Genomic DNA, 23,701 nt, shown 5'->3' with positions numbered 1-23,701 from the left:
TAGAGCGTTGTTTTGGAGCCAAATGTGCTGTCAGGAGCGCAGCGAGGCTGGAGCAGCAGCAGCAGCTCGGTCCGTGCTGTCCCGCAGAGCTCACGGCCGGATTCAGCGGTGTGGTTCCCCATCTGTTGGCAAAGCCAGGAGTAACACTGGAGCTCCTCAGGAACACACATTGGGATCCAGATGGAGTCAAGCGCCCCATTCTGTGTCAGCCCCTGATTTCGCAGCTTGGGAAAAGGGCTATTCTCCACATGGGAAACATCCCTGCCGTGCTTGGAGGAGAGGTTTTACAGAAACATGGGCTTGTATAAAATCCATGGATTTGATGGGTCACAGCCAGAAAGAGGAATGCACAGGAAACATCTTTTGAATAGCTGGAGTAGGAAAAATCTTCACACCTGCATGGGCTTGCCATGAAGTTTGTGTTAGGATTTCTGTGTGTCTGTAAGCATGAGAGGATCCCTTATCCAGGGCATAATGAGGCACACTCCAAGTTTTTAATTTAAATGGGGAGGAAAAAAGGAAAAAGCAGAAACCCTCCACATTTTAATATAGAAAGGCACAATTCTTTCGGCATGCAGAATTGCCACCATTTATTTTCTGCCTACAAACTATACAAGCTGCAGCATCTGCCCTTTCCTCAAATTAGTAATTTTCAAAATTACCATCTAAATTACTTTTGATTCCAGGTTAGCTGAAAGGTATAGAGAATTTAACTTTTCCCCCCATTTGGATTAATTGATAGAGAAAAAAAACAGGGAGAGGATTGCTTAGAAAGACAATCTGCATTATCCCCTGGTTTCTGCATATTAGGAAATGACTCAAATAAGAATGGGAATAAATAGGTGTGTTCAGAGCTGATTAAATACAGAATTACTGATATGTATAACCCTTTCTACACAGTTGTGTCCCAAACCCTGACAAAACAAGACAAACAGGAATAGAGGCTGGGAAGGAGAGAAGCAGCAGTGGAACATAAAGGAATGTTGCTATTTTGGGGTGAAGGGGCACGCGTGAAAGATGAGAGTGAGGAATGAAGGAGAGGATGGAGGAGAGAAGTCCCGAGGCAGAACTGGAAATACCTGCTGGAAGGGACCAAGAGCAGGGTCTGAGCAGGGTCTGAGCTGGATGCTCCTCCTCATGGCCCCAGTGTGGGGAACAGCTGCTGTTTCCCTCAGACAGGGATCTGTACTAAGCGTAAAACTAATATTTGGGCCGGGCCATTAGTCACTGTTAAGGGGCCCTTTTATCTGCAGCAATCTCCTTCCTGACAGTGTGTCCCACAGACCAGGCTGTGCATGCAGCAGCCTTGTGAATACTGAAGTGGAAGCCAAATATTCAGCCCTCGACAGGAATTAATGTCCTGCCCAGAGCGGGAATTGTCAGAAGGACAAGTAACCTCTGCTGCTTTGTTCAGCCAAAATGTTCCTGATTTTAATTAACTTTGGTTTTATTCTGGTGTGAGGAATTTGAGGCAGGCAGAAAAACAGAAAAGTGTTGAAGTACACAGCTGTGGAACTCAGCATCACATTTTTGGTCTAGGAAAACCAAATCTGTTTGAACAAGACTTTTCTGGCACAGGAAAATTGAGTACTGTTGCTGCTGAAAAAGAAACCAAGTGATCTCTGCAATACCTGCCAGTCCAAAACAAAGATCACTTCTAGTATGGAACAGCAGCCCATCATCACTTTAAGGGATAGAATTTTCCAGATTTTTATACTTAATCAGATCAGTAACCATATCTGCATTCCACTTGCCCTAAATTGCATTATTTGTGAACAAATGTGCATCTGGCAGAACAGCACTACTGTCACCCCTAAATATGACCACTTTATCTATTAATTAATTAATTTATCTGCTTATTAATGAGCAGAACCATCAGTTAATAATACCACTCCTGAGCATCCCCCAACTCCCCAGTCCTTCCTCACAACGATTTGGGAACCAGGAGTCCATTCGGAGCATTTAAAAGGCCAAAAGGCTCAAATCCTGTAGCCCTTCCAAAGCTCTCTAATGCTGCGCAGCCCAGTGAATAAGGAGCGATAAAGCAACCCTGCCAGGAGGCAGGTCCCGGCTGTCACCAGGGCAGGGCTGGACCCGCACCTCGGCACCTCCCGCGGGTGGGATCACCCCGGCCCCGCACCTCGGCACCTCCCGCGGGTGGGATCACCCCGGCCCCGCACCTTGGCACCTCCCGCGGGTGCCGGCAGCGGCCGGGGGGGTCCCGCTGCCCCCGAGCCCCAGCGGGGAGGCGGCGGTGGGAGTGGCCGAGCTGTGCCGGGCCGGCCCCCGGCCCCTCCCCGCCGCCCCCGGCCCCTCCCCGCCGCCCCCGGCCCCTCCCCGCTGCCCCCGGCCCCTCCCCGCTGCCCCTCCCTGCTGCCCCTCCCCGCTGCCCCTCCCTGCTGCCCTACACCCCGCCCGCAGAACCGGGACAACCCGTCGGGCCGGTCAGGCGGCGGCTCCCGGGGAGCCGGGCGGGCGCGGGGCCGGCGGGCGCTGGGCGAGCAGCGAGCGGGAACCCGCGGGGCAGGTGAGGCCGCGGCCGGGGGCTCCTGCCCAGCTGCCGGAGCGGGGCTCGGGGCCGGTGCCGGTGCCGGTGCCGGTGCCGTGGCCCGGGGGCCGCGGTGCATCCATCCCCGCCAGGGCCGTGCAGCGCCAGCCCCGCAGGTGCCGCGCTCGCTGCGGGCCGGGGGTCGGCGCGGGCTCTGTCCCGGCCCGCCCCGCCGCACTGGTGGCGCCGGAGCTGAGCCCGGGCGCACCCGGAACGCCTTCCCTTCTTTTCTCTTTCCTTCCCAGAATATCCCCCTCTCGGAGCGAGGACCCCGACGCGTTGTTTTGGAGGGTTTAACCCCGCGGGAATCGGCGTCCCCCTCGCTCCCACCCGCGGGATGTGCGGCCGGTGACGGTCCAACTTAGCGCGGAGTCCCTCCGGTGTGAAGTGTAGAGAAAGCGCAGGAGTTTGCTGGAAGGTGAGCTAAGGCAGCTCGGCTGTCTCCGGTCTCCCCGAGCCCCCGGGCACTGACTCCAGCTCGTGGCCCTGGGCTGGTTGCCTTGCTCCCGGCTTTCCCCCCCATACGTGTATACAATGAGAGCAGCCTTCAGGGCTGCGGAGTGATTACTCATTAGTCAGTGTTTATACAGTCATTAGAGCAGCAATAGGTTTCTGCGGTAAAGAGCAGTAATTCTGCAATAGAAAATACTAGGCGTGTTACTTGTGAGGTCAGTGACTTGCTTGGAAAACAAAACAAAACCAATCCGGTGTCTTGGTCCTGTTAGCTGGTGCTTCGTGCCTGTAGCTCAAAGAGCATCCCTTGCTCGGAGCCGGGATGGAGCTGTGCTGAATGGAGCAGGGAACGGAGCATTTCCCCGGCTCGGGTGTCAGCAGGAGCGCTCTGAAACCCAAGAGGCCGAAGAGCCCGGGAGCTCTGGCAGGGAGCGTGCGGGTGATGAGCAGCAGCCGGGTGGGTGTTTGGTCTCCGGGCCGAGGGGCTTTGGCTCTGGAGAGCGGGGCCGCCGGGCTTTGGGGTGTTTGGGGTGGCAGCCTGGCCCTTGAGCAATCCCCGCCTGGGTGGCTGCTGCTGGAGCGAGTCCCTGGATTAACTCCCTGTCAGTGTCTGTGCTCCATCAGGCTGCTCAGGTTTCTGTTTGGTCGAGGGTTTTGATTTGTCTTCGTTTTCAAAGCCTGGTTTAGAAAATGAGTAGTATCTGGCCATTTCTGAAGCTTTCCTTGTCAGCTTCTGCACTGGTGGCCACCGTAGAATCTGGTTGCTTTCATACCTGTCCCGGGCCTCTGTTTGTCTATTTGTTAACTTGTAGCTATTGTAGAGATTATTTTCAGTAATTTCTAAACTATTCTCACTTAATTCTGCCATAAAGACAGCATGTGAGTCTTCTGGACCTTTGCTTTGGAGTTTGGGATGGTGAATTTCAAGAGGCACTTGCACTGAAGTTATTTTAAAATGAACTGGAATTTATTTGTCTGCTCTCTTGTTGGTGTGGCTGTTGTTTGAGGGCTGAAAGCTTGAAGTGCTGGCTGCTCTCAAATGTGGAAAGGGGGCTGGTTGTTGTTGTTGTTTCAGATCCGAGGGGTTTTGATGTTCTTCCTGGCCGTGGGCTTTGTCGGGCCTCTTTTAAATGAGATGCTTTGTGCCGCTGTAATTGAATGCAGGACGTTGGCCAGGAGCTCCTGAAACCCAACCCTGGCTCTGTCAGTGACTTACCCAATGGCCTTGGGCAAATCACTTAACCTCTCTGTTTCTGTGCTTGTCGCGGTGAAGGTGAAGGGCACATTCCCATTCCGGATTCTCTGAGCCCCCCTCGGCAGGTGCCCAGCTCTGTGACAGCACTGCTGCTTTTTGGCAAGCTTACACAATCCCTCTGCAACGTCTGCTGGGTTTTCCCCGTGTGTTCTGATAGAAACTTGAAATGTGATTTTCATTTGACAATTTGACAATCTCTGGTGATAGGAAAGATGTACTAATGACTTCACAAACAGGGCGTGGATGTTAATATCTTTAAAAGGTCTCTACCAACCTCAAGCCACAGGTTTATCACAGAGCCCAGACACCTTAGGGTCATAGGACAAACGGTTCCACACAAAGCCTAAGAAATTTTTGCAAGGCAAATAAATGTCACGATTTTTCTACAGAATGGTTTTTGTTATTGTGCGCACACAAGGTGGAATCGGCCAATGAACCATTTTCTACATTGTTTCATTGCAGATGGAGCCTGATTTGAAGATGAACACAGGGGATCCTCTGTGAGTGGCCAGTGCCAGCGTCTGTGATGCAGTCTGGGCTTCAGTCACACACTCCACTGGATAAAGGTCAGTTCAGGAAAATGGCTTCGGTTTCTGTTGTAGGTGCTGCCAGAAGAGGTGTGTTAATGGCATCTCCAATCTTGGTAGCAGGAAGTAACCTTTATTTAGTTCAGTTAAAAATACCTGCTGGTTTTGATGGTGATTACTAGGAAAAATCTCTCTATAAAGTTCCAAAAATCTTATACCCCAAACAATGCAGTTTAGATGTGTACAACAATAATTATTTTTCCCTCTATTATCTTCAATATGTGCTGTTGTGTAACATGAACCTCGAGACCAAGGTAACACCCTCTAAAAGGCAGGCGGAAACCCCTTCAGAGAGGGCAGCTTGAGCAAAGGTTACCAACCCTTTTATCTTCTGCAAAGATAGCTTGCCTTGCCTTGGACTTTAAATGACAGAACTCTGCAGATCTGTTAATGAGAAATCCTAGGGCAGATAACGGGGAAATGATGATTTGGTTTTTGCAATGGCCCATCTTCAGCCCTTTTTGTGTAACCTCAGGCAGCTGTGGGTCTCTTTCTTGGAGCGATTTTCTGTTAAATTCTTGGTGTCTAGTTAATCTCTTCCCTGCCTCAAATCCTGTTGGCTCATCAGGATAAAGGAGTTATATTGGAAAGTCCTTCATTCTTATTTTCATACAAGTTTTAGTAAGTAGCTACACCGGGGAGTACGCAAAAGCTTCTGCTTTCTATTTCACTTTTTTTCCCCAAGATGGGACTTGAACATTTCTCAGCAGCACAGAACTGAACCCTCTCTCCTCCCTCTAGAGGGTTTCAGGGTCTTGGTGTCTCAGCTTGCTTGAGCAGGTCTGCAGTGTGTTCAGGGGAGGAACTGTCACCTCCCTGCAGCCTGGTTGGCACGAGCAGCTTTTTAAAGTTAGATTTTCAGAGCTTGGTGGTGCCAGGGTTACAGTTTTCCTGTGGTGTTTGCTTCCTGATGGTGCAGGTAATCCGGGTTGTTAGGGCATTGGAGGAGGGACAGGCTTGGTTCCTTGCATAGCGTTGCAAGGTTGGCTGCATACAATAGCAATTTAAAAGTCTCTTTTAACTGGAATTAGTCCTTAATCTTTAGAGTTGGTCCAGCCTCCAGAGCAGTAGTAGGTGCCTGTGTTAAGGTCCTATTGTGAATCAAATAGGTACACTTTGTATTTAAAATGGTGTGTGTAAAACGTGTGTAAGATGAGGGGCTGGGTGCACAGCAGCACTCGATGGTGCAGCCAGGCTGCCGGCTCTGGGACCTGCCACTGGCAGAACAGGAGCCCCAGGGACCTCTCAGCTTGCAGGGAGAGCTCAGTCCTTGGTGCCTCTGTTGTGTGGGGTATGACACCTTGTGTCTCAGATAGGACATGTTGTGCTCTCCTGAGCTGTGAGGGTGCATCGCTTCCCCACAAGCACTTTATCTGCAGCCACACTGGAGTCCCTCAGGTTTTACCCTTTTGGGGTGGTTGTGAGTCACCCCGTGTTGGCAGGTTCCAGTGGGAGCTGCTCCCAGGGTCACAGGGCAGGGAAGGTGTGCAGGGTCAGCAGTGGGGTTCCATGACCCTACACTCTCCAGGCTCAAAGTTCATCCCTCAGCTCCCGAGCTCACCTTCTCTGGGCCATCCCAGCAGCTGGGCTTTTCCTTTCCGAGGGTGCATGTGGCAGCCAGTGTGTTTGAGAACAGATGACCAAGGGAAATCATTCCCTTCAAGATATAACTTTTGTGTGTTCGATTACTGTAAAGCAGTCATTCAAGGAAGTATCTGGAGCTGTTGTGTGTGAAATAGATCGATAAATTAATTAGCTTTAAGCATGTAATTTGCATCGCAGTCTACCTGAAGCTTAGTACTGTTTGGAGTGAAGGTTATTTCCTTGGCCCATTTGTGCTGATTCATGCTATTCTAGCTGCTGTTTTCTTTTCCTCTCAAAATGTCATAGAGATTACCTGGAAGGTTTTAGCTGTTCAGAAGACCTGTCTATCAGCCTGTCCAAGCACTTGTTACCAGTCACATTTCACATCTGCTGTGAGTAATCAGTGATCCATCTCATGTATTGGAAGCAAATCCAGTTTGTGATTTGCTGGTTTCCCTGCAGCAGCTCTGGTTCCAGGGAGATGAGTTGCTGAACACATTTTTAATGAAGGCCCATACTCTGCCAAAGCCTTAGGCTGGGATCCCTGAGGGGAGAGCAGAAATGCAATATCCTCTGTTTGAAGCCTTGGCTGTGCTTTGGAGGTGTTAAAAATAACTCCAGGAGCATTAACTGGTACCAGTTGGGTCATTATTGGGCTGAGGGTGGATCATGACCTGAGAGTGGGCGCTGGGCTGTCTTTGCAATTCCAAATTTCAGGTCTCAAGTGCTGTTACAGCCATCCCTTAGTCCTGTGCCCATGGATGAACAATGAGCCTGAAACCTCTCGGGGTATGGTATGGACTCGAGCCCCTTGAGTACAGGTGTCTGCTGTGGTGGAGCCATGCAGGTGCTCTGTGGGCTCTCATTTCTCCTCTGGTGCTCTCCAGGGTGGCAGCCCTGAGTGCCCCACCAGGCTGTCTTTGTCCATGTTGCCATTTTGGCTGCGATTCCGTGTTCCTGCTGAGGTGAGCAGTGTGGGACAGCTGAGGATGGCACGGTAATTACTGCTGTCTCTGAGGGGAAATGTAATTGGAGTGATCATGCACTGCCAGCAGGTCCCTGTGGGAACCTCCCCAGAGGCTGGTGTCACACATGGCTTTCTGCTGCACTTTGGGAGTTTGTATTCAGCCCTCCCGCAAGCAGGTTTTGTTTTGCAATGCTGGATGCTCCAGCAACACCTGGTAAAGAAATAAATCTTATATCTCTGAGGCTCAGGCTTTGCATTTAAGTGCTTTTTAAAATGCCAGGTTAAATCAGTGAAACTTCTTGCTGTAGCTCTTTTGTCCTATTTAAACTCCAGAGACCTGAAGCAGTTCAGAAGGGTCTCTGAGTTACTTTTTGTACTATCTGAGTTTGCTTTATGATTCTTGCATAAAATACTGATGTTGTTGTGTTCAGGAAGAGCAGTGCGTGGCCAGGTTTGAGCAGCTGTTGAGCTTGGCACTGCCCCAGTGTGTGAGGTAGTGCAGAATGTGGTGCCAAGGACAGGAACATGCAGGGCGTGGGCTGTGCACAGGCTGTGGTGGCCAGCAGGTGTGTAATGGCGAGCCTTGTAGGTCTTTATATCCATAATAAACACAAAATAACCGCTCTAGTGGCATTTTAATCCTTCTACTATTCATGTCCCTTGTTCTAGATGGATTCCTGAACTTTCAGGGCACTTTGAGTGGTGACCCAATTTGCAAGAGGTCACCCCAGGTTCTTGCAGCAGTGTCATGTGCAGTGACTCTCCAGAGAAAAATTTAGAATAAGATTGCTTTGTGTTGTTGTTTACTGCCTTGAAACAAATGCAGTAAGTGGAGTTTTTACAAGGTTTAATTTATTCCCAATTATCTGGTGCTTGCCCTGAGGCAGAAGTAGACACAAAACCTGAGTTACTGAAGCCCTCTTGCCCTTTTAGTAAATAAAGTGGATCAGGTATACTTAAACCTGTGCTTACTACTGTTTTGATCCCCTTTATCTCCCCATGTATCCATCCTGCTGTTGGATCAGCAGGATTTTCCAGGCTGGAAGGCAGAACCGGGAGCTGGGCACTGCTCCCCACCCACCCAGGCAGTGGGAGCTGGTGCTTCTCTAGACTGAAGTGGTGAATGCAAGGTTTTCTGGTCTGAAACAGTGTGATAGCCCTGGGTGTCAAGTCAGGAACTAGAAAATGAGGGCTGTGCAGCCAAGAACCAGCTTTTTAAAGTGTTCTCTGAGTATTTGATCACACAGTATTTAACAGCCGTGTTGTTCCACCTCAGGCCCTCCATGACCTGTTTCCACAGTCCTCAGAGTAGTGACCAGAAGCAGTAGTGGCCCCTCTCTTCTTGCCATGTGTGTTCCCCTGGAGCTTCTGCTGGGTGCTTCCTGCATCCAGGCTCTGCTGGGTGTGTGCTCCCTCTCTTACCTGCTCCCTCGGGCTTTGCTGGCATCTCTGCTGCTCCATGCTGTGGTTCCTCCCGTCTCCCCTTTCCCACCGTGATCCCTCCCCGCCTTCCTCTGAACTTCTGACATGGTGTGTCCCAGCCAGCCCTTTTCTTCCAGACCAGGTGTCAAGAAACTGAGCTCTAAAGCAGTTTGTCGGCCTGCCAGGGGAGGACCCTTTGCCCCGGGTCCCACAGCAGCGCTCATCTCTCTCCCAACTGCGGGAGCTTTTCCTCAGGCTCCCGGCCAGCCCCGGGCACAATTCCATTGCCTCCTGCAGCATGCTAATGGTGTGCCCGCAGCACAGAGCGCTGGTGCTGCCTGCGGGGTAACACTTAATGAGATCTCCTCTCTTAACGAGGTTTTCCTCTCGGTTTAGCTCTCTGAGGAGGGTAAGTGACTGCAGTTAATTTAACCTTACCCCAGGTCACTTGGCGGGCTCTGTTCAGAGAGCATCAGGCTGCTGCTGGTGGCATTGTAGGAATTGCCATGCAGGCACACATCTGCAATGGAGAACAAAAGCAGCAGTTTTTGACATCTCATCTACCCTTTGCATGACTAATTGCTTCATTAATCATTAAGCAGTTAATCAGTAAAATTTAATAGACTAACAGCTGAATCTCTGTGTGCCAGGGATATGAGATTGTTTCAGTTGTTGTAGACTGAGAGCCAGTCAAAGATCTGGTGGCATTTTGTGTTCTAGGCACTGTGTGTGGGAGGAACTTGTTCCCCCCAGCAGTCCCCATAAGAGGTGTTAGCAGGACAGAAAGAATTAAAGCACAGAAGAAAAGGAGAAATAAACCCAGAATATCACTGTGAGGTATTCAGGGGCCTGAATTGGAGCTTGAAGTGTATTTCCTAACTCCAAGGCTATTTAGGAAAATGTGATCTGTCACAGATTTTGCAGGTTCTACACCTGTGTTAGTGACCAGCTGGGTAATTCCATGAGGGAGAAGCCTCCAGCAGCTTGAGTGGGTCTTGGAGAAGCTGTGTGGACTCATGTGCACTCAGCCTGGTGGATTTGTTGTATTTTTGGGCTGTCAGTATGTGCTGGGCGGGCCCTGCAGCGCTGTGGCTCAGGAACATGGCCTGCCTTGGCTCCCTGCCAGCAGCCTGCCACTCGAGTAGCACAGTCTGTGCTCATGGAATATTTATCTCGCTCTTATAGCAGATATTGGGGAGGGGAGACGATTCAGCTTTGCAAAACCAGAAGCTGAGGGGGACGTCAGCAGGTTTGGTGCCAGCCCTGCTGGTTGCTGAGTTTGTAAGCAAAGGCAATGCCACGGTGGTGAGGCAGGTCAGGGGGCAAGCTGGGAATTGGTGTGTGGTTCAGGATTAGGATCACACCCAGCGGTGGCTGGAGATGTCCATTTGAGGCACAGCTGAAGGGCACATGGGCATGGCCACATCTCAGCTCATCCCCTCTGATACAGCTCAGGGCTGACCCAGAATGCCTCCCCTGGTGTCCTCGGGTGTTTGGGCAGCGAGATGTGGGATCTTGCAGTGACAAACACTGATGTTCAGCCATGGGAAGAGAGAGGAAGCAAGGCTGGGTTGGGTGAGGCTGGGCAGGCTGGCATGGAGGATCAGCTGTGTGACTGAGCCCTGGATGTCTGTCCTGGCACTCCGTGCCCAGTTCTGTGTCCCACTGTGGCCAAGCAGGGCTCCAGCTCCTGTGGCTCCTCAGGGCATGATGTAATGGCCCCTGGGAGACGTGTTTGTGTGCTCCCCAGTTCCTACATCCTGTGTTGGGAGCACACGGTGTTCTTGGGCTGCAGGGTGTAATTACACATAGCAGAACAGTAATGAAGGGCTGCCTGGGGCAGGAGCTGCCCCCTGATCCTGCTCAGTGCTGGGAAACCAAGCCCGTGCCCTGCGCTGTTCTGGGGTTTCACATGTGGGGTTTGGTGAGCAACACCAGCACAGTAAAACTGCAGATGTGATTTCCAGCACTTGCTAGGTGAGCTGTTGTCCCTAACTTGTCCCACAGGGTGCTAGCAGCATGATCTCAGAAAGGGACTCGGAGACCACCTTCGAGGAGGATTCCCAGCCCAACGATGACGTGGTGCCATACAGCGACGACGAAACGGAGGACGAGCTGGACAGCCGGCAGCCTGGGGCTGAACTGGGACCCAGCCCAACCAACAGGGACCCCGAGGAGAGCAGAGAGCCTGGCAAAAAAGGTAACAGCACCCTGGCCTGAGAGCCTGGCAAAAAAGCTAACAGCACCCTGGCCCTGCTTTGGGCAGCGCACGATGCTGGATGCAGAGGCTGAGCCTCAGGGACCGATCGGACTTTTGTATTTATGTGTCAGGTAAGGTTTGGAATGGCTGATCTGACTCTGGAGGAGTAAATTGATGGCAGTTCAGTTTAACAAATGTCAGAATGACGCTCAGCTTCATTCCAAGCTGCAGCCCAGTTCTGTGCCACCGCTCCTTGCGCAAAGATAATGAGCTGCATGGTGACCTCCTGTTAATTAAGGCAGGCCCTGGATGTGCATGGCCTGTGCTCTGGGAACCTTTCAGACAGACCTTCAGGTACTTGGTTTCCCAGCCCTCTGGAAATGGGCTCCAGCATAAGCATTTTGCTGTGCTCAGTGTTTTCCCTGGATTTCTGCTTGTGCAGAGCAGATTCCCACCTCACTGCTCACTTTATAGCCTCATGAATTTCCTAAAAGGTAAAAGGTGAGTAGGAGGAGTTCAAAGGAGCCGGCAGGTACAGCCTGTGGCTGCTGCCAGCGTAAGGACCTCAGTGGGAGGAGCCTTTCTGCCATCCCTGCTCTGAACCTCTGCCCAGGAAACATCTGTAGCTCCCCTGAATTCCCTTTTCTTATGCTGCAATGAGAGTATTTTCAATGTAACCAGAGCCTGTGTAATTTATACAGATTTTTTCCTGTTTGTGTGGGAACAGCTGATCAGCTCTCATTTCAAAACCAACTGTTGCGTGCTGTCATTTTACAAGCACCCATCACATGTTTAGATTAAGAGTTTTTTTATGATGACATCCTTTAAAGTTGATGAATTACCAAAGCAGCTTGCCAAATATTAGGTGTTAGTACCACACTTCAATTTCGAGGAGCTTCCTTCCTGCAGGTTTTACCTCGGACCTAATTTGTCAGTTTTCGATCAGTTTTATCAACACTGCAATGTTTTTGGTATGTGTTAAAGAAATGTTTATGTAGACTTTGTTTTTCTTTATGCCCTGTCATTTTGACAAACTTAGTCACTTTCTAAACTTATTTAACTCAAAACATGTTTCCTCTAGATAAATATTTCTCTATTATCTTCTGGGCGTGTAACCAAGGTGCTGGAAATGAAAGTTGTATAGTCCCAGGAAAAGTCCAGATAAGTCCCTGTGGAATTTGCTCTGTGGTGGGCGGGAAAAACAAAACCACCTTTGCAGTTGGCTTTGGGTTTTGAAGCGTTAGTCACAGCCGTGCCCACGCCTCTGCTGCCGGCAGTTTCACCCCGTCCGTGGTGAGGAGGATCTCATGAAACCAGGAAGAGCAGCACTGGGGACAATCCCTGTGGGCTGCACCAGAGGGGAGATGCCTGGCCGCTGAGTCAGGAGAGCTGCGTTTCCAAACCCTGCCTGCGTCAGTCCTCCTTCCCAGGCAGGCAGAGCTGCGGGAGCCGGCTTCCAGACCTGGGCAGGAGCTCCTGGGATGTGGGCAGGGCCCGGGTGCAGCTTCCAGACCTGGGCAGGAGCTCCTGGGATGTGGGCAGGGCTCGAGTGCAGCTTCCAGACCTGGGCAGGAGCTCCTGGGGTGTAGGCAGGGCCCGGGTGTCTGTGCTAAACCAGAGCTGATGGGGCTGGGAGGGAAAGCCCGTGAAAGAGCGGGCATAGAAAATTGTGATGGATGCAGTTCCTGTTCCTGAGTTTTCTCGCAATGGAACAAAACTGGTGGCTGAAGATACAAATCTGAAGCACTCATTTTATATTTTTTCATGGGTGTGAGTGAAGAGCATGGCACAGCATGGTTGAATCAATTAATTGCCTTCAAAAGGTGAACTGACCTCTTCATTTCCAGCAAGACACATACCTGGGTTGGAGTGCTTAGCGCTTCACGGGCCTCACGGAGGCAACCAAAAGAAGGGAGAGAAGGGAATGCACCATGAGTAAATGTTACTCTGCAGGTGTCCCACAGAACTATTGCTAATAAAGACAAACAGCCTGGAAATGCCTTGGAAAGGTTTCTTTAAGGATATGTATTGTAAAGCAGGTACCAGCCTTTCTTCAGCCGAAAATTCCTTTAAAATAGGGATTAGAGAGAAAACCTGAAAGTGGCAGATTTGTTCCCTCATTGTTTGTAACACTTTTCAACTCCTTTTGTCCCTTCCAGACTGCAGCTGGCAAGTTAAAGCAAACGACCAGCGTTTCTATGACCAGCCGGGCTTCAAGAGAACAATCTTCCTGTGCTTCAAGAAAAGCAAATATGCGGTAAGTTGTTTTATCCCAGTGAGGTGCTAATTGTCGGGAGAATGCTTCCTTAATCTGGGTAAGATCTTTGGAACGGCTGTTGAGTGGTGTAAAAGCCACCGTTCACAATTCCTCAGTGTTTCCAGCACAGGAGGGGAAGAATAACTGGGTTGGGGTTTTGGAATGGAAAATGAAGAGTCTATCAAGAGACGTGTTTAAGGTGAGATAGAGAATTGGGAACTTAAACCTATGCACTGTACATTTGTGTTGGAAGGAGAAGCTCTGCTGTTTCACTGATGATGTTTGGGTTTCTCCCACAGGGAAATGCAATTAAGACATACAAGTACAACCCCATCACTTTTCTACCTCTGAATCTGTTTGAACAGTTCAAGAGAGCAGCCAACTTCTATTTCCTGATTCTTCTCATTTTGCAGGTAAGCAAGATGGAGAGTACTCACTGTGAAGGGAATCTGGGCTCAATAATATTTGACACAGTTCAGTGCTGTCCTGCCACGGAATTGAGGGGCACTATATGAACTGCTGCAGAGACCAAGCCCTTCATAACAGAAACCTGCAACAAATCCAGATGAGCTATGGCAGGCTTCTGGGATGAGCTAGTTGCACAGAATTTGAATGAACTCGTTGCAGAGCTCATGAATTTCATGAGGAAAACAAATTTCTTGAGTTCATCTCATAAATCAGAAGCACCACCAGACTATACGAGCCAGTGCAATTGTTAAAGGGAAGCTGATTCCTAAGTAGTGTAACAGCCAAACTCTTCTTTTGTTCATTTTCACAATCTGACTTAAAATTCTCTCTGATGTGTTGGTTCTTTCTCTAGGCAGGTCACTGTGAAATATCTCTGATTTCAATTTGATTGATGATCCCGTGCTGACCTGATTTTATTGGTCTTTTGCAGGCGATTCCTGAAATAAGTACCCTGTCATGGTACACAACTCTGGTGCCCTTGCTCCTGGTGCTGGGAATAACTGCAGTCAAAGACCTGGTGGATGACATTGTAAGAACCATGTTCTGTAAATACAAAAGCAAAACCCTCCGAGTGCAGCTCATGTCTCCTGTTGTGACACAGGGCATTGTTTGCTGTGGTTTCAGGCTCGTCACAGGATGGACAACGAGGTCAATAACAGGACATGTGATGTCATCAAGGATGGAAGGTTTGTGTGTTCCCCTCTGAGCTCTGATCCTGTCCCTGTTGCTAAGCTTTGCCACAGATCTGAAGCTGTAGATGATAGGAAAGGCTCAGCTCTGTTCTCTGTCTGAAAACCTAACTGAAGCTGGAAGAGAATTGCTTGAAGGAGTAATTTAAAGTTAATTCTCCGGGACTAAATCTGTGCTAAGAGCAACTTCTTTGGAGAGCAGGACAGGAATTCCCAACTAGGTGAAGTGGGAAGAGAAGAGGTAGGTTGGCTTCTGAGCTGTAGACCCTCAGCTAAATTGCAGATTCTGAGAAGCAAACCCACAGCACACCAAAAGGTCATTTTTTTTCTAAGGAAAGTTCAATATTATAAGATTTATAGAGTGGATTTGTTCTAGATTAAAAGTAATAATTATTAAACTATCTTTGGTTTCAGGTTCAAAGCCACTAAATGGAAAGATATTAAAGTTGGCGATGTTGTTCGTCTGAAGAAAAATACTTTTGTTCCTGTAAGTTCCTTTTGCTCCTGCTTCAGATACATTTGTTTGATGGTTCAAGAGAGCTCTGTAGGAATTTTTACCTGGCTTTATTTGATGTCTATTTATTTGTTTTCTAGGCTGATATTTTGCTGCTGTCCAGCTCAGAACCAAACAGTCTGTGCTATGTGGAGACAACTGAACTGGATGGGTAAGGCTCTACTTGAGGATGCCTTGGAGTTAATTTGGGCTGAGTAGGAAAAGAGCAAGGATTGTGTATGTTAGAGTCTGCTTGTTAAGCCACACATGGGGAACTGCATCCAGCTGCTGATTCCCACAATTCAAGAATCATTAAAACTTGTCCACTGGAGTGCTACAGGCACATCAAAAGTGTTGGAGAATGTGACATAGGAAGAAAGGGGGAAGGACATGGATTTATTTCTTACTTTAGTATAGGTTGCCCAGAGAAGTGATGGTACCTTAATTTAATTGTGTTTAAACTTCTCTCCTGTACCCATGGTTTTAATAAAATCACCTTTTTATTTTTTCTTCTTAGTGAGACTAACTTAAAATTCAAAATGGCCCTAGAGGTGACACACAGACACCTTCAGGAAGAAAGTGCCCTGGCAGACTTTGATGGTTGGTACAGTTCTACACCTAATGCTGTTAGAACCTAGCTCAAATCGTTTGCAAGTCAATAAAAGTAAAGCAAAGCTACTTTGATGTTGATGGTGGGTACAAGTCAATGCATTTGGATATAACTTGTACATTAAACACATTCTCCTCCACATTTTCTAGGTCTGGTTGAATGTGAAGAACCCAATAACCGGCTGGATAAGTTTACAGGAATGTTATCCTGGAGAGACTCAGTTTATCCCCTGGATGCAGATAAGATTTTGTTGCGTGGCTGTAAGATCAGGAACACAGACTTCTGCCATGGAATGGTCATATTTGCAGGTGTGTAATACTTCCCCACTAAAAGCACACCTGTAGAGTGAAAAAGTCTTCATCCTATAGACACCAACTGTATTTCATGTCCCAGTTTGGTAAAATTGTAATACTGGCATGTGTTTGCTTATCCTATCTTTCCCTTTTTAAAAATTTTCACTCTTTATTTTTAGGTGCTGACACAAAAATAATGAGAAATAGTGGAAAGACAAGATTTAAAAGGACAAAAATTGACTCCCTTATGAACTACATGGTTTATACTGTAAGCTTTTTTTTAAAATTCTGATCTTAAGTGAATAGTGTATGTGAAGTTGGGCAGCTTCTTCCTGTGTATATGTAATAAATATGTTTTGACTTTTTTCTGGCCTGCTGAGCTGGGATGGAGTAGGAGGAAATCTGGAATTTCCTTTGTGGGAAATGATGGCTCCATTTCTCCTCACAAGTACCTGTCACATTCTGTTAGGAGCATGGGGGTTTGGGATTTAAGTCGAGCAGATGTTGCTGAAGTGTGAGAGGGCTCTCTGTGCCCTGCAGATCATCGTGGTCCTTATCCTGTGTTCGGCGGGGCTGGCCATCGGCCACACCTACTGGGAGCAGCAGATTGGCAACTCCTCCTGGTACCTGCACGATGCTCAGGACTCCAGCCCTGCCTACCGGGGCTTCCTCACCTTCTGGGGATACATCATTGTCCTCAACACCATGGTGCCCATCTCCCTCTACGTGAGGTAGGTAGGGCAGTCCCTGAGGAGCTGTCACTGGGTGGAAATGGGAGCTGCAGCTGGAGTGAGAACCTCCCTTCTCTTTCGTTCAGTGTGGAAGTGATTCGCTTTGGCCAGAGCTATTTCATCAACTGGGACCTGCAGATGTACTACCCCGAGAAGGACACGGCTGCCAAGGCCAGGACCACCACGCTGAACGAGCAGCTGGGCCAAATCCAGTACATCTTCTCTGACAAGACTGGAACCCTCACACAGAACATCATGACCTTTAAAAAGTGCTGCATAAACGGGCAAAGATATGGTAAGCTGTGCAAAGGAGGAGGAGGAAAAATTTTAATACTTGCTGGAGGTCAGGTACATACAAGTTCTCTTAGCTCCAGCTGAACTTCCACAATTTAGACCCGGCACTGGGTAAAGCATAGGGTTGAGTTGTTGGGATTTTCTCACTTACAAGGTGGAAATAATGGAACTTTAGTGGGAACTTCTCAGCTTTCAGAAAAACTGAAAATTGGTAATTTGCACCATTTTTTGTACATATTTGCTTTCGCTAGAAATGCTCTGAGGACAAAGTCAAGAAACAGACAAGGACATTTTAGTGTGAGCAGCAGTTTGTCCTTTCCCTTCCCCTCCAGTGGCAGGGCAGTACATGTTGTGGATATGTTTTATTTGTGGTGGGCTGTAAAAGCCGTGCTGTGCCCGGTGCCCTGAGTGTGGGTGCTTGCCTTGCAGGGGACTGCCGGGATGCAGCAGGGCAGCTCCAGAGCCACGCAGAGGTAGGTCCATGCCAGCTCCATGCCAGCTCCGCCCCAGCCACCGCCTGGCCCATCCGTGGGACAGAGAGGTGCGGGTGGGCACAAAGCAGCGGCACCTTGGTGACTCAGCCTCTCTTCCCCTGTTGTCTAAGCAGCAAGTTGATTTCAGCTGGAATGCGTACGCAGATGGAAAGTTCTTATTCTACGATCACTATCTGATAGAGCAAATAAAGGCTGGAAAGGACCCAGAAATCCAGAAGTTCTTTTTTCTGCTTGCTATTTGTCACACAGTCATGGCTGACACTTCTGATGGTGAGTGTGGCTTTTGCTTAGTTTGTTTTCCTTGTGTAGCAGAAAACAATAATTCAAATGCAGTTCCACGAGGGAGACATCTGCAACTAATGCTGATACCATAAGGAAGGAGTGTTCGGCTGCCCTTTTAAATTAAAAAAAACTAAATGTAGAGGTGATCAGTTTTTGAATTCATGAATTCATGGGTTGGAAGATTCAATTGCAACATGGAATATGAATATTGCTTTACTCCCATCCTTGTGAAATCTCCATGAAACCAAGTTTCCTGTCCTTCCTTGTTCCTACTGTTTTTGGGCTTGTTTCCACTCACTGTATTGGTGTCTCTGGCCAAGGATGTGTGTTTCGGAGCTTCTTTTGAAAACGTGTAAATGACTGGATTGAGAAATTAGGATGTTGAGGTAGCAAACGTGGAGTTTTGCAGTCTGAGGACCGATCCTGTTAGGGCAGCAGGTGTCACAGACTGGGGGCTGTGCTCCCTGCTCTCGGTGTGCCCTGCTGGCGGGTGCCGCAGCAGGGTCCAGTGCACCCTCAGCTGTGTGCTGGCTGCCATCCTGCAGGCCAGCTCCACTACCAGGCAGCGTCCCCGGACGAGGGGGCCCTGGTGACGGCCGCGCGCAACTTCGGGTACGTGTTCCTGTCCCGGACGCAGAACACCATCACCATCAGTGAGATGGGCGTCCAGAGGACCTACGATGTCCTGGCCATCCTGGATTTCAACAGCGACAGGAAGAGGATGTCTGTCATTGGTAAGCTGACTGCCACCAGCCCGCGTGGAGGTCTCTTGTTTAGGGGTGAAAAGAGATGTGCAGAGGGAGCTGGGGTCAAGAATTACCAGTCCTGGGGCACGTTTGAGCCCCCTGAAGGAGAAACGCCATCTTGCACTTTGGTACTTGGCAGTAGGCTGAGAAATCCAATCTGAAGTGATTCCTTGATGTAAGGGTGCCAGCTGTGCTGTTTCCCTCCGCAGTAAGAGAGTCCGGTGGCAATATCAGGCTGTATTGCAAAGGGGCTGATACGGTGATTTACGAGCGGCTGCACCCCTGCAATGTCAAGAGAGAAGCCACCGAAGAGGCCCTTGATGTATGTTTGTATTTTGTATGCACTTTTTAAAACAAAAATTGTTTCTTTCTGACAATAGTGTTATTCATTTCCTTTTCCTAAGCTATTAAGACAAATGGAAACCTGCAATTGGTTCTGAAAGTTGGACTTGTTCTGTCAAACTTGTCAAATGCTCATGTTCTTACCCTTATGTTTGGATTGCAAATGAAGAGTTTTCTTTTGTGATATGTGTGGTTTTAATTATTTTTCAGGTCTTTGCAAATGAAACTCTCAGGACACTCTGCCTGTGCTATAGAGACATAAGCCAGGATGAATTTGAAGTGTGGAATAAAAAGTTTCTGGAGGCCAGTTTAGCTACAAGTCACCGGGATGAAGCTCTGGACAAAGTGTATGAGGAAATAGAAAAAAACTTGATTGTAAGGAGCTGCACATTTTTAGTACATTTCAATTCTTATATTAAAAGAAACATGTTTCAGTGCTACTAACCACCTGTATTTCAAATGCCTTCCAGCTGCTTGGTGCAACAGCTATTGAAGATAAACTACAGGATGGAGTTCCAGAAACTATCTCCAGACTCTCCAAAGCAGACATTAAAATCTGGGTGCTTACTGGTGACAAAAAAGGTGGGGTTACTTACAGCCAAACAGCTAAAAACAGGAGGATGTTTTCCTGTTCATCTGCGCTGTGGCATTGAAAGGGAATTCTCATACTGAAACGTAAATCAGAAATTACTTAAGAGCACTTGAGGTGCTTCTGGCTGCTCCTAACAATTGTTTGTGGCAGAACTTTCAGTAAATACTTCCCTCTCTTAATTTTTTTTGTAGAAACTGCAGAAAATATTGGATTTTCTTGTGAACTCCTAACAGAGGACACAGCCATCTGCTATGGAGAAGATACCAGGCAAGTAAAAGTACAGAGGAGTTAGTTTTCAGGATTTTCAGTCTGGGACTGACCTAGTTTAAAGTTTATCCTTGACTTTTCAGTACAGTTTCCCCCTCTCTTTGCAGTGCTCTCCTTCAAACGAGGCTGGAAAACCAGAGGAACAGGGCTGGCTCCAGTCCACATTCCTCTCTCAGAATGAACGAGCCATTCTTCCAGGGCAGCAGAGACCGGGCTCTGATCATCACTGGCTCCTGGCTGGTATGTACAAAGGCTGCTCTCCCAAGTGTTTGGGGTTTTGGGGCACCACCAGCCTGCAGTGTCTTTCACTGAGGACTCTGTTCCGTTGTCTGCATGAGCAGTTCATTAAAATGCCAGAAATGGATGCTGGGAGCATCATGACCTCAGGTGTTGTTAGGCAGTGCCTGGAGTAGGACTGGAAATGGTGCACAAGAGAATACAGTAAGTTGTATTTTTTTCACAGAATGAAATCCTGCTGGAGAAGAAAAAGAAGAAAAAGAAACTTAAACTGAAATTCCCCAGAACAGCAGAAGAGAAGAAAAAACAAACTGAGAAAAGGAGAAGGGCAGAGGCCTACAAGGAGCAGCAGCAGAAGAACTTTGTTGATCTGGCCTGCGAGTGCAGGGCTGTGATTTGCTGCCGTGTGACACCCAAGCAGAAGGCCATGGTGGTGGACCTGGTGAAGAAGTACAAGAAGGCCATCACCCTGGCCATCGGGGACGGGGCCAATGATGTGAACATGATCAAAAGTAAGGCAGCTGTCAAGCTCTCCCGCTAGGACAGATCTCTTCTGGCCTGCTCCTGCGGTCTCTCCACTGTCTCTCTCTGTCAGAAGACTCTTCCATCTGCTTTGCTGCCGTGGGCCTTTTAGCTTCTGTGCCTGTTTCCCTTTTTGAGGAAGCACTTTAGAAAATGGTTAGTGATTTTTCCTGATCTATTTTTTTTTTCTGTAGACATTCCCTGAGCAGGAATCTGTTCTCATGCTGTGTGTCTGTGTGTTACAGAGTGTAATATAAAGACCAAAGCAGTAGCTTGGCTGCCTCTTGCCTGGTGGCATTAGCCATCCCACATTGTACCTGCTCCGCTTCCCAAGAGATGCAAGTGAGGAAAAAATGTCTAGGATAGTGTTTATGTCCCAAGGGTGTTTGTAAACTGCCTGGCCAGTTTGTTCAGCACTTTACCCACTCTGTCCCATCGCTTGGTTCTCCTTTGGTCAAATTTCCCGGTGCATTCTGCCAGAACAAGCACTGAGAGACAGTGCAGGTGACAGTAGAAATGGTGGCCCTGGTCGTGTTCCTGTCCCTCTGTCCAACCTCGTGTGTGGTGTTTGTCCCTCACCCAGCTGCCCACATTGGAGTTGGGATCAGTGGCCAGGAGGGCATGCAGGCTGTCATGTCGAGTGACTACTCCTTCGCGCAGTTCCGCTACCTCCAGCGGCTGCTGCTGGTCCACGGGCGCTGGTCCTACATCAGGATGTGCAAGTTCCTGAGATACTTCTTCTACAAAAACTTCGCTTTCACGCTGGTCCACATCTGGTACTCGTTCTTCAATGGCTTCTCTGCCCAGGTAGGAAGCTGTGCTCATGTGGGATAGCAACAGGCAGGTGCTTCTGTCAGTGTAGAGCAGCAAAGGCTTAACCTGGGAAGTGTCAGGAGTGTGAAGTTGTCACCAGTGATTTCTGCAAGAGGATGTGATGAGTACTGAGTGAGTTAGTTACAAGCAGTTAGGTATGATTCCAGAGCACTGAAGTCAGGATCATTGTTGTACAGGGAGAAACATTTGGGAGGAGTGAGGCAGCTTAACACAGCCTAAGGAGCTTCAGCAGAGCCTTGAGCCAAGGTGCTGCTGCCTTTGGGTGAACACCGAGACAGGGAACTTAAAGCTGTAGTAGAGCACATGTGAGTTTTCTCAGGAACTGGAGGGGAAGGGTGTAATCAAATGAAATCACCAAGTCCTGCAATTCCCACTCTGTTGCAGACAGCCTACGAGGACTGGTTCATCACAGTGTACAACGTGCTGTACTCCAGCCTCCCAGTCCTGCTCGTTGGCTTGTTCGACCAGGTATCCCCATGTTGTTACAGCAATGAATCCAAAGGCACCTGTCACCAGGTCTAAGTTACGCTGGTTGTCCATGAAACAAGAGGGGTTTGGTTTTGTGGCTTTTAAGAACATCTTCCTTTTGCATTACTCTGTGCAAATCCCTGCTATTGGAAAGAGAAAGGGATCTGCCATTCCCTTTGGGACACTGTATAGTTCAGCTTCTCACTCTCCAAACCTCAGGCTAAGAACAACAATTCACAACTTTCTTTTTTCTTTTTCCTCTTTATTAAGGATGTGAGTGACAAACTGAGCCTTCGGTTCCCCAGACTTTATGTTTTGGGTCAGAGAGATTTACTTTTCAACTACAAGAAGTTCTTTATAAGTTTGCTCCATGGAGCTGTAACTTCACTGATCATCTTCTTCATCCCGTATGGAGCCTACCTTATATCTATGGGACAAGATGGAGAAGGCCCTGCAGATTATCAGTCCTTTGCTGTCACAGCAGCATCCTCTTTGATATTTGTGGTCAATTTTCAGGCAAGTAAGCTTGGTTCCCTGAGCTCTGGTGTTCTGAGAACACTTTCTGCTCACTGTTCTAAATTTCTCTACTAGAAAGGTAACAACATGTAAGAAGTAATTGACATTATTTGGAATTAAGAAACTCATTTGGCACTTTTGTTTGCTTTTAGATTGGCCTGGATATGTCTTACTGGACTTTTGTTAATGCTTTTTCAGTATTTGGGAGTATTGCAGTTTACTTTGGGCTCACATTTGACTTTCACAGTGCTGGAATCCATGTTCTCTTCCCTTCTGTCTTTCATTTCACAGGTGAGTCCTGGTGCTTTGTGGTTCTCAGTCCTGTCTGATGTAGCATTATCATAAATTAACTTTTGCTCCTTTTATTCCCAGGAGCTGCTCCGAATGCTCTGCGGCAGCCATACCTTTGGCTTACCATGATTTTAACCATTGCCATTTGCTTACTGCCTGTAGTGGCACAGCGCTTTCTGTGCATGACAATCTGGCCTTCAGAGAGCGATAAAGTGAGTGAAATCTGGTATTTGGGTGAATGTGGCAGGTGTCTATTTACAGGGGCTGGTGTCAGTGCTAAGGTGTGGGCTAGTGGAGGGCGTCCCTGCACATGGCAGGGGTGGGACGAGATGGGCATTAAGGTTCCTTCCAACCCAAGCCATTTTGGTATTTTGTGATAATGTTAGAGACAAGTAAGTGATGGTGTCCTTCAGAGAGTGACACAAGCCTGGCTTGCGTCCCGTGAGCAGAGTGGCTGCAGGGCTGGCCAGAGGCAGCAGCTGAGTGGGGGCTGTTTCCCCGTGTGCCTGCCTGAGATCTGGTGGTGCCACCGAGACCCCATGAGGCTGCTGAGGGCCCCAGTTTGGGTTTAATTTAGGCTGGTCTGGAGTGCTAGGGCTACATGTCAAGAGTGTAGGGGATGGATTTGGCTACCTGCCCTGCCTTGAGCTAGCGCACAGCTATGAGAACAGATCAGCTGTGGCGATGCTGCCTAATGCACGGCCCGCGGTGTGTTTGCGTGCGCGCAGATCCAGAGGAACCGTCGGAAGTACCTGCTGGAGGAGCAGCAGTGGAAGCGGCGGCAGAGCGCGTTCCGCCGCGGCGTGTCCGCCCGCCGCTCCGCCTACGCCTTCTCGCACCAGCGCGGCTACGCCGACCTGATCGCCTCGGGGCGCAGCATCCGCAAGCGGCGCGCCCCGCTGGACGCCGTGCTGGCCGCGCCGGCCGCCGGGGACACCGGGGACACCGGGGACACCAGGGACACCAGCTGAGGGACTGCCCGCCTGCTGCCCGGGGCTGTTGGTCACAGCGACTGCACAGAACTGTTCCGCACGAACTCAGCAGCTTGTTCAACCACCTGGCATGAGGATGTGAAGATTTTTATGTCTCAGAAGTTTCTGGGTTTGGACTCCTGGGAGCACAGAAAGGCCAAGAGTTCTCTGTGGAACTAGTGATCCTTGTGTGAGTGCTCTATATGACAGTGAAGGATACACGTGCTGGGAATGGAAACCCAGCAGTGTCTGGTTTTAGTGATGCCTGGAATTGCAGACTTTTCACTT

The 23,701-nt window shown here is 48.9% G+C and overlaps 1 protein-coding gene across 1 annotated transcript; it reads left to right on the top strand.

Annotated features, from left to right (window-relative positions):
• The first annotated feature begins 2,856 nt into the window (after positions 1-2,856).
• Positions 2,857-23,413, top strand: ATP8B1 (ATPase phospholipid transporting 8B1). Its single transcript, XM_058044588.1, has 29 exons — positions 2,857-2,966; positions 4,719-4,822; positions 10,824-11,016; positions 13,176-13,273; positions 13,573-13,686; positions 14,172-14,270; positions 14,366-14,427; positions 14,845-14,917; positions 15,025-15,095; positions 15,441-15,523; positions 15,683-15,841; positions 16,006-16,094; positions 16,367-16,557; positions 16,644-16,852; positions 17,281-17,324; positions 17,459-17,615; positions 18,173-18,361; positions 18,583-18,695; positions 18,926-19,090; positions 19,186-19,297; positions 19,499-19,574; positions 19,682-19,814; positions 20,038-20,323; positions 20,917-21,140; positions 21,552-21,635; positions 21,906-22,151; positions 22,304-22,442; positions 22,524-22,654; positions 23,171-23,413. Exons 3-29 carry the CDS (start codon positions 10,836-10,838, stop codon positions 23,411-23,413), a joined length of 3,771 nt encoding a protein of 1,256 aa, XP_057900571.1. The 5' UTR covers positions 2,857-2,966; positions 4,719-4,822; positions 10,824-10,835.
• Positions 23,414-23,701: the final 288 nt, after the last annotated feature.

This window comes from Melospiza georgiana, chromosome Z, assembly GCF_028018845.1.
Source record: "Melospiza georgiana isolate bMelGeo1 chromosome Z, bMelGeo1.pri, whole genome shotgun sequence".
Classification (NCBI taxonomy): Eukaryota; Metazoa; Chordata; class Aves; order Passeriformes; family Passerellidae; genus Melospiza; species Melospiza georgiana.
Note: the sequence above shows the minus strand (reverse complement) of the source record. Positions and strands in the feature narration are given on the sequence as shown.

Bases quoted from the DNA above. Each gene is read 5' to 3' on its own strand.
- ATP8B1 (XM_058044588.1), top strand. From the start codon at position 10,836: ATGATCTCAGAAAGGGACTCGGAGACCACCTTCGAGGAGGATTCCCAG. The intron at 19,575-19,681 runs GCAAGTAAAAGT...CTCTCTTTGCAG, and splicing joins TGCTATGGAGAAGATACCAG to TGCTCTCCTTCAAACGAGGC. The intron at 21,636-21,905 runs GTATCCCCATGT...CTCTTTATTAAG, and splicing joins TCGTTGGCTTGTTCGACCAG to GATGTGAGTGACAAACTGAG.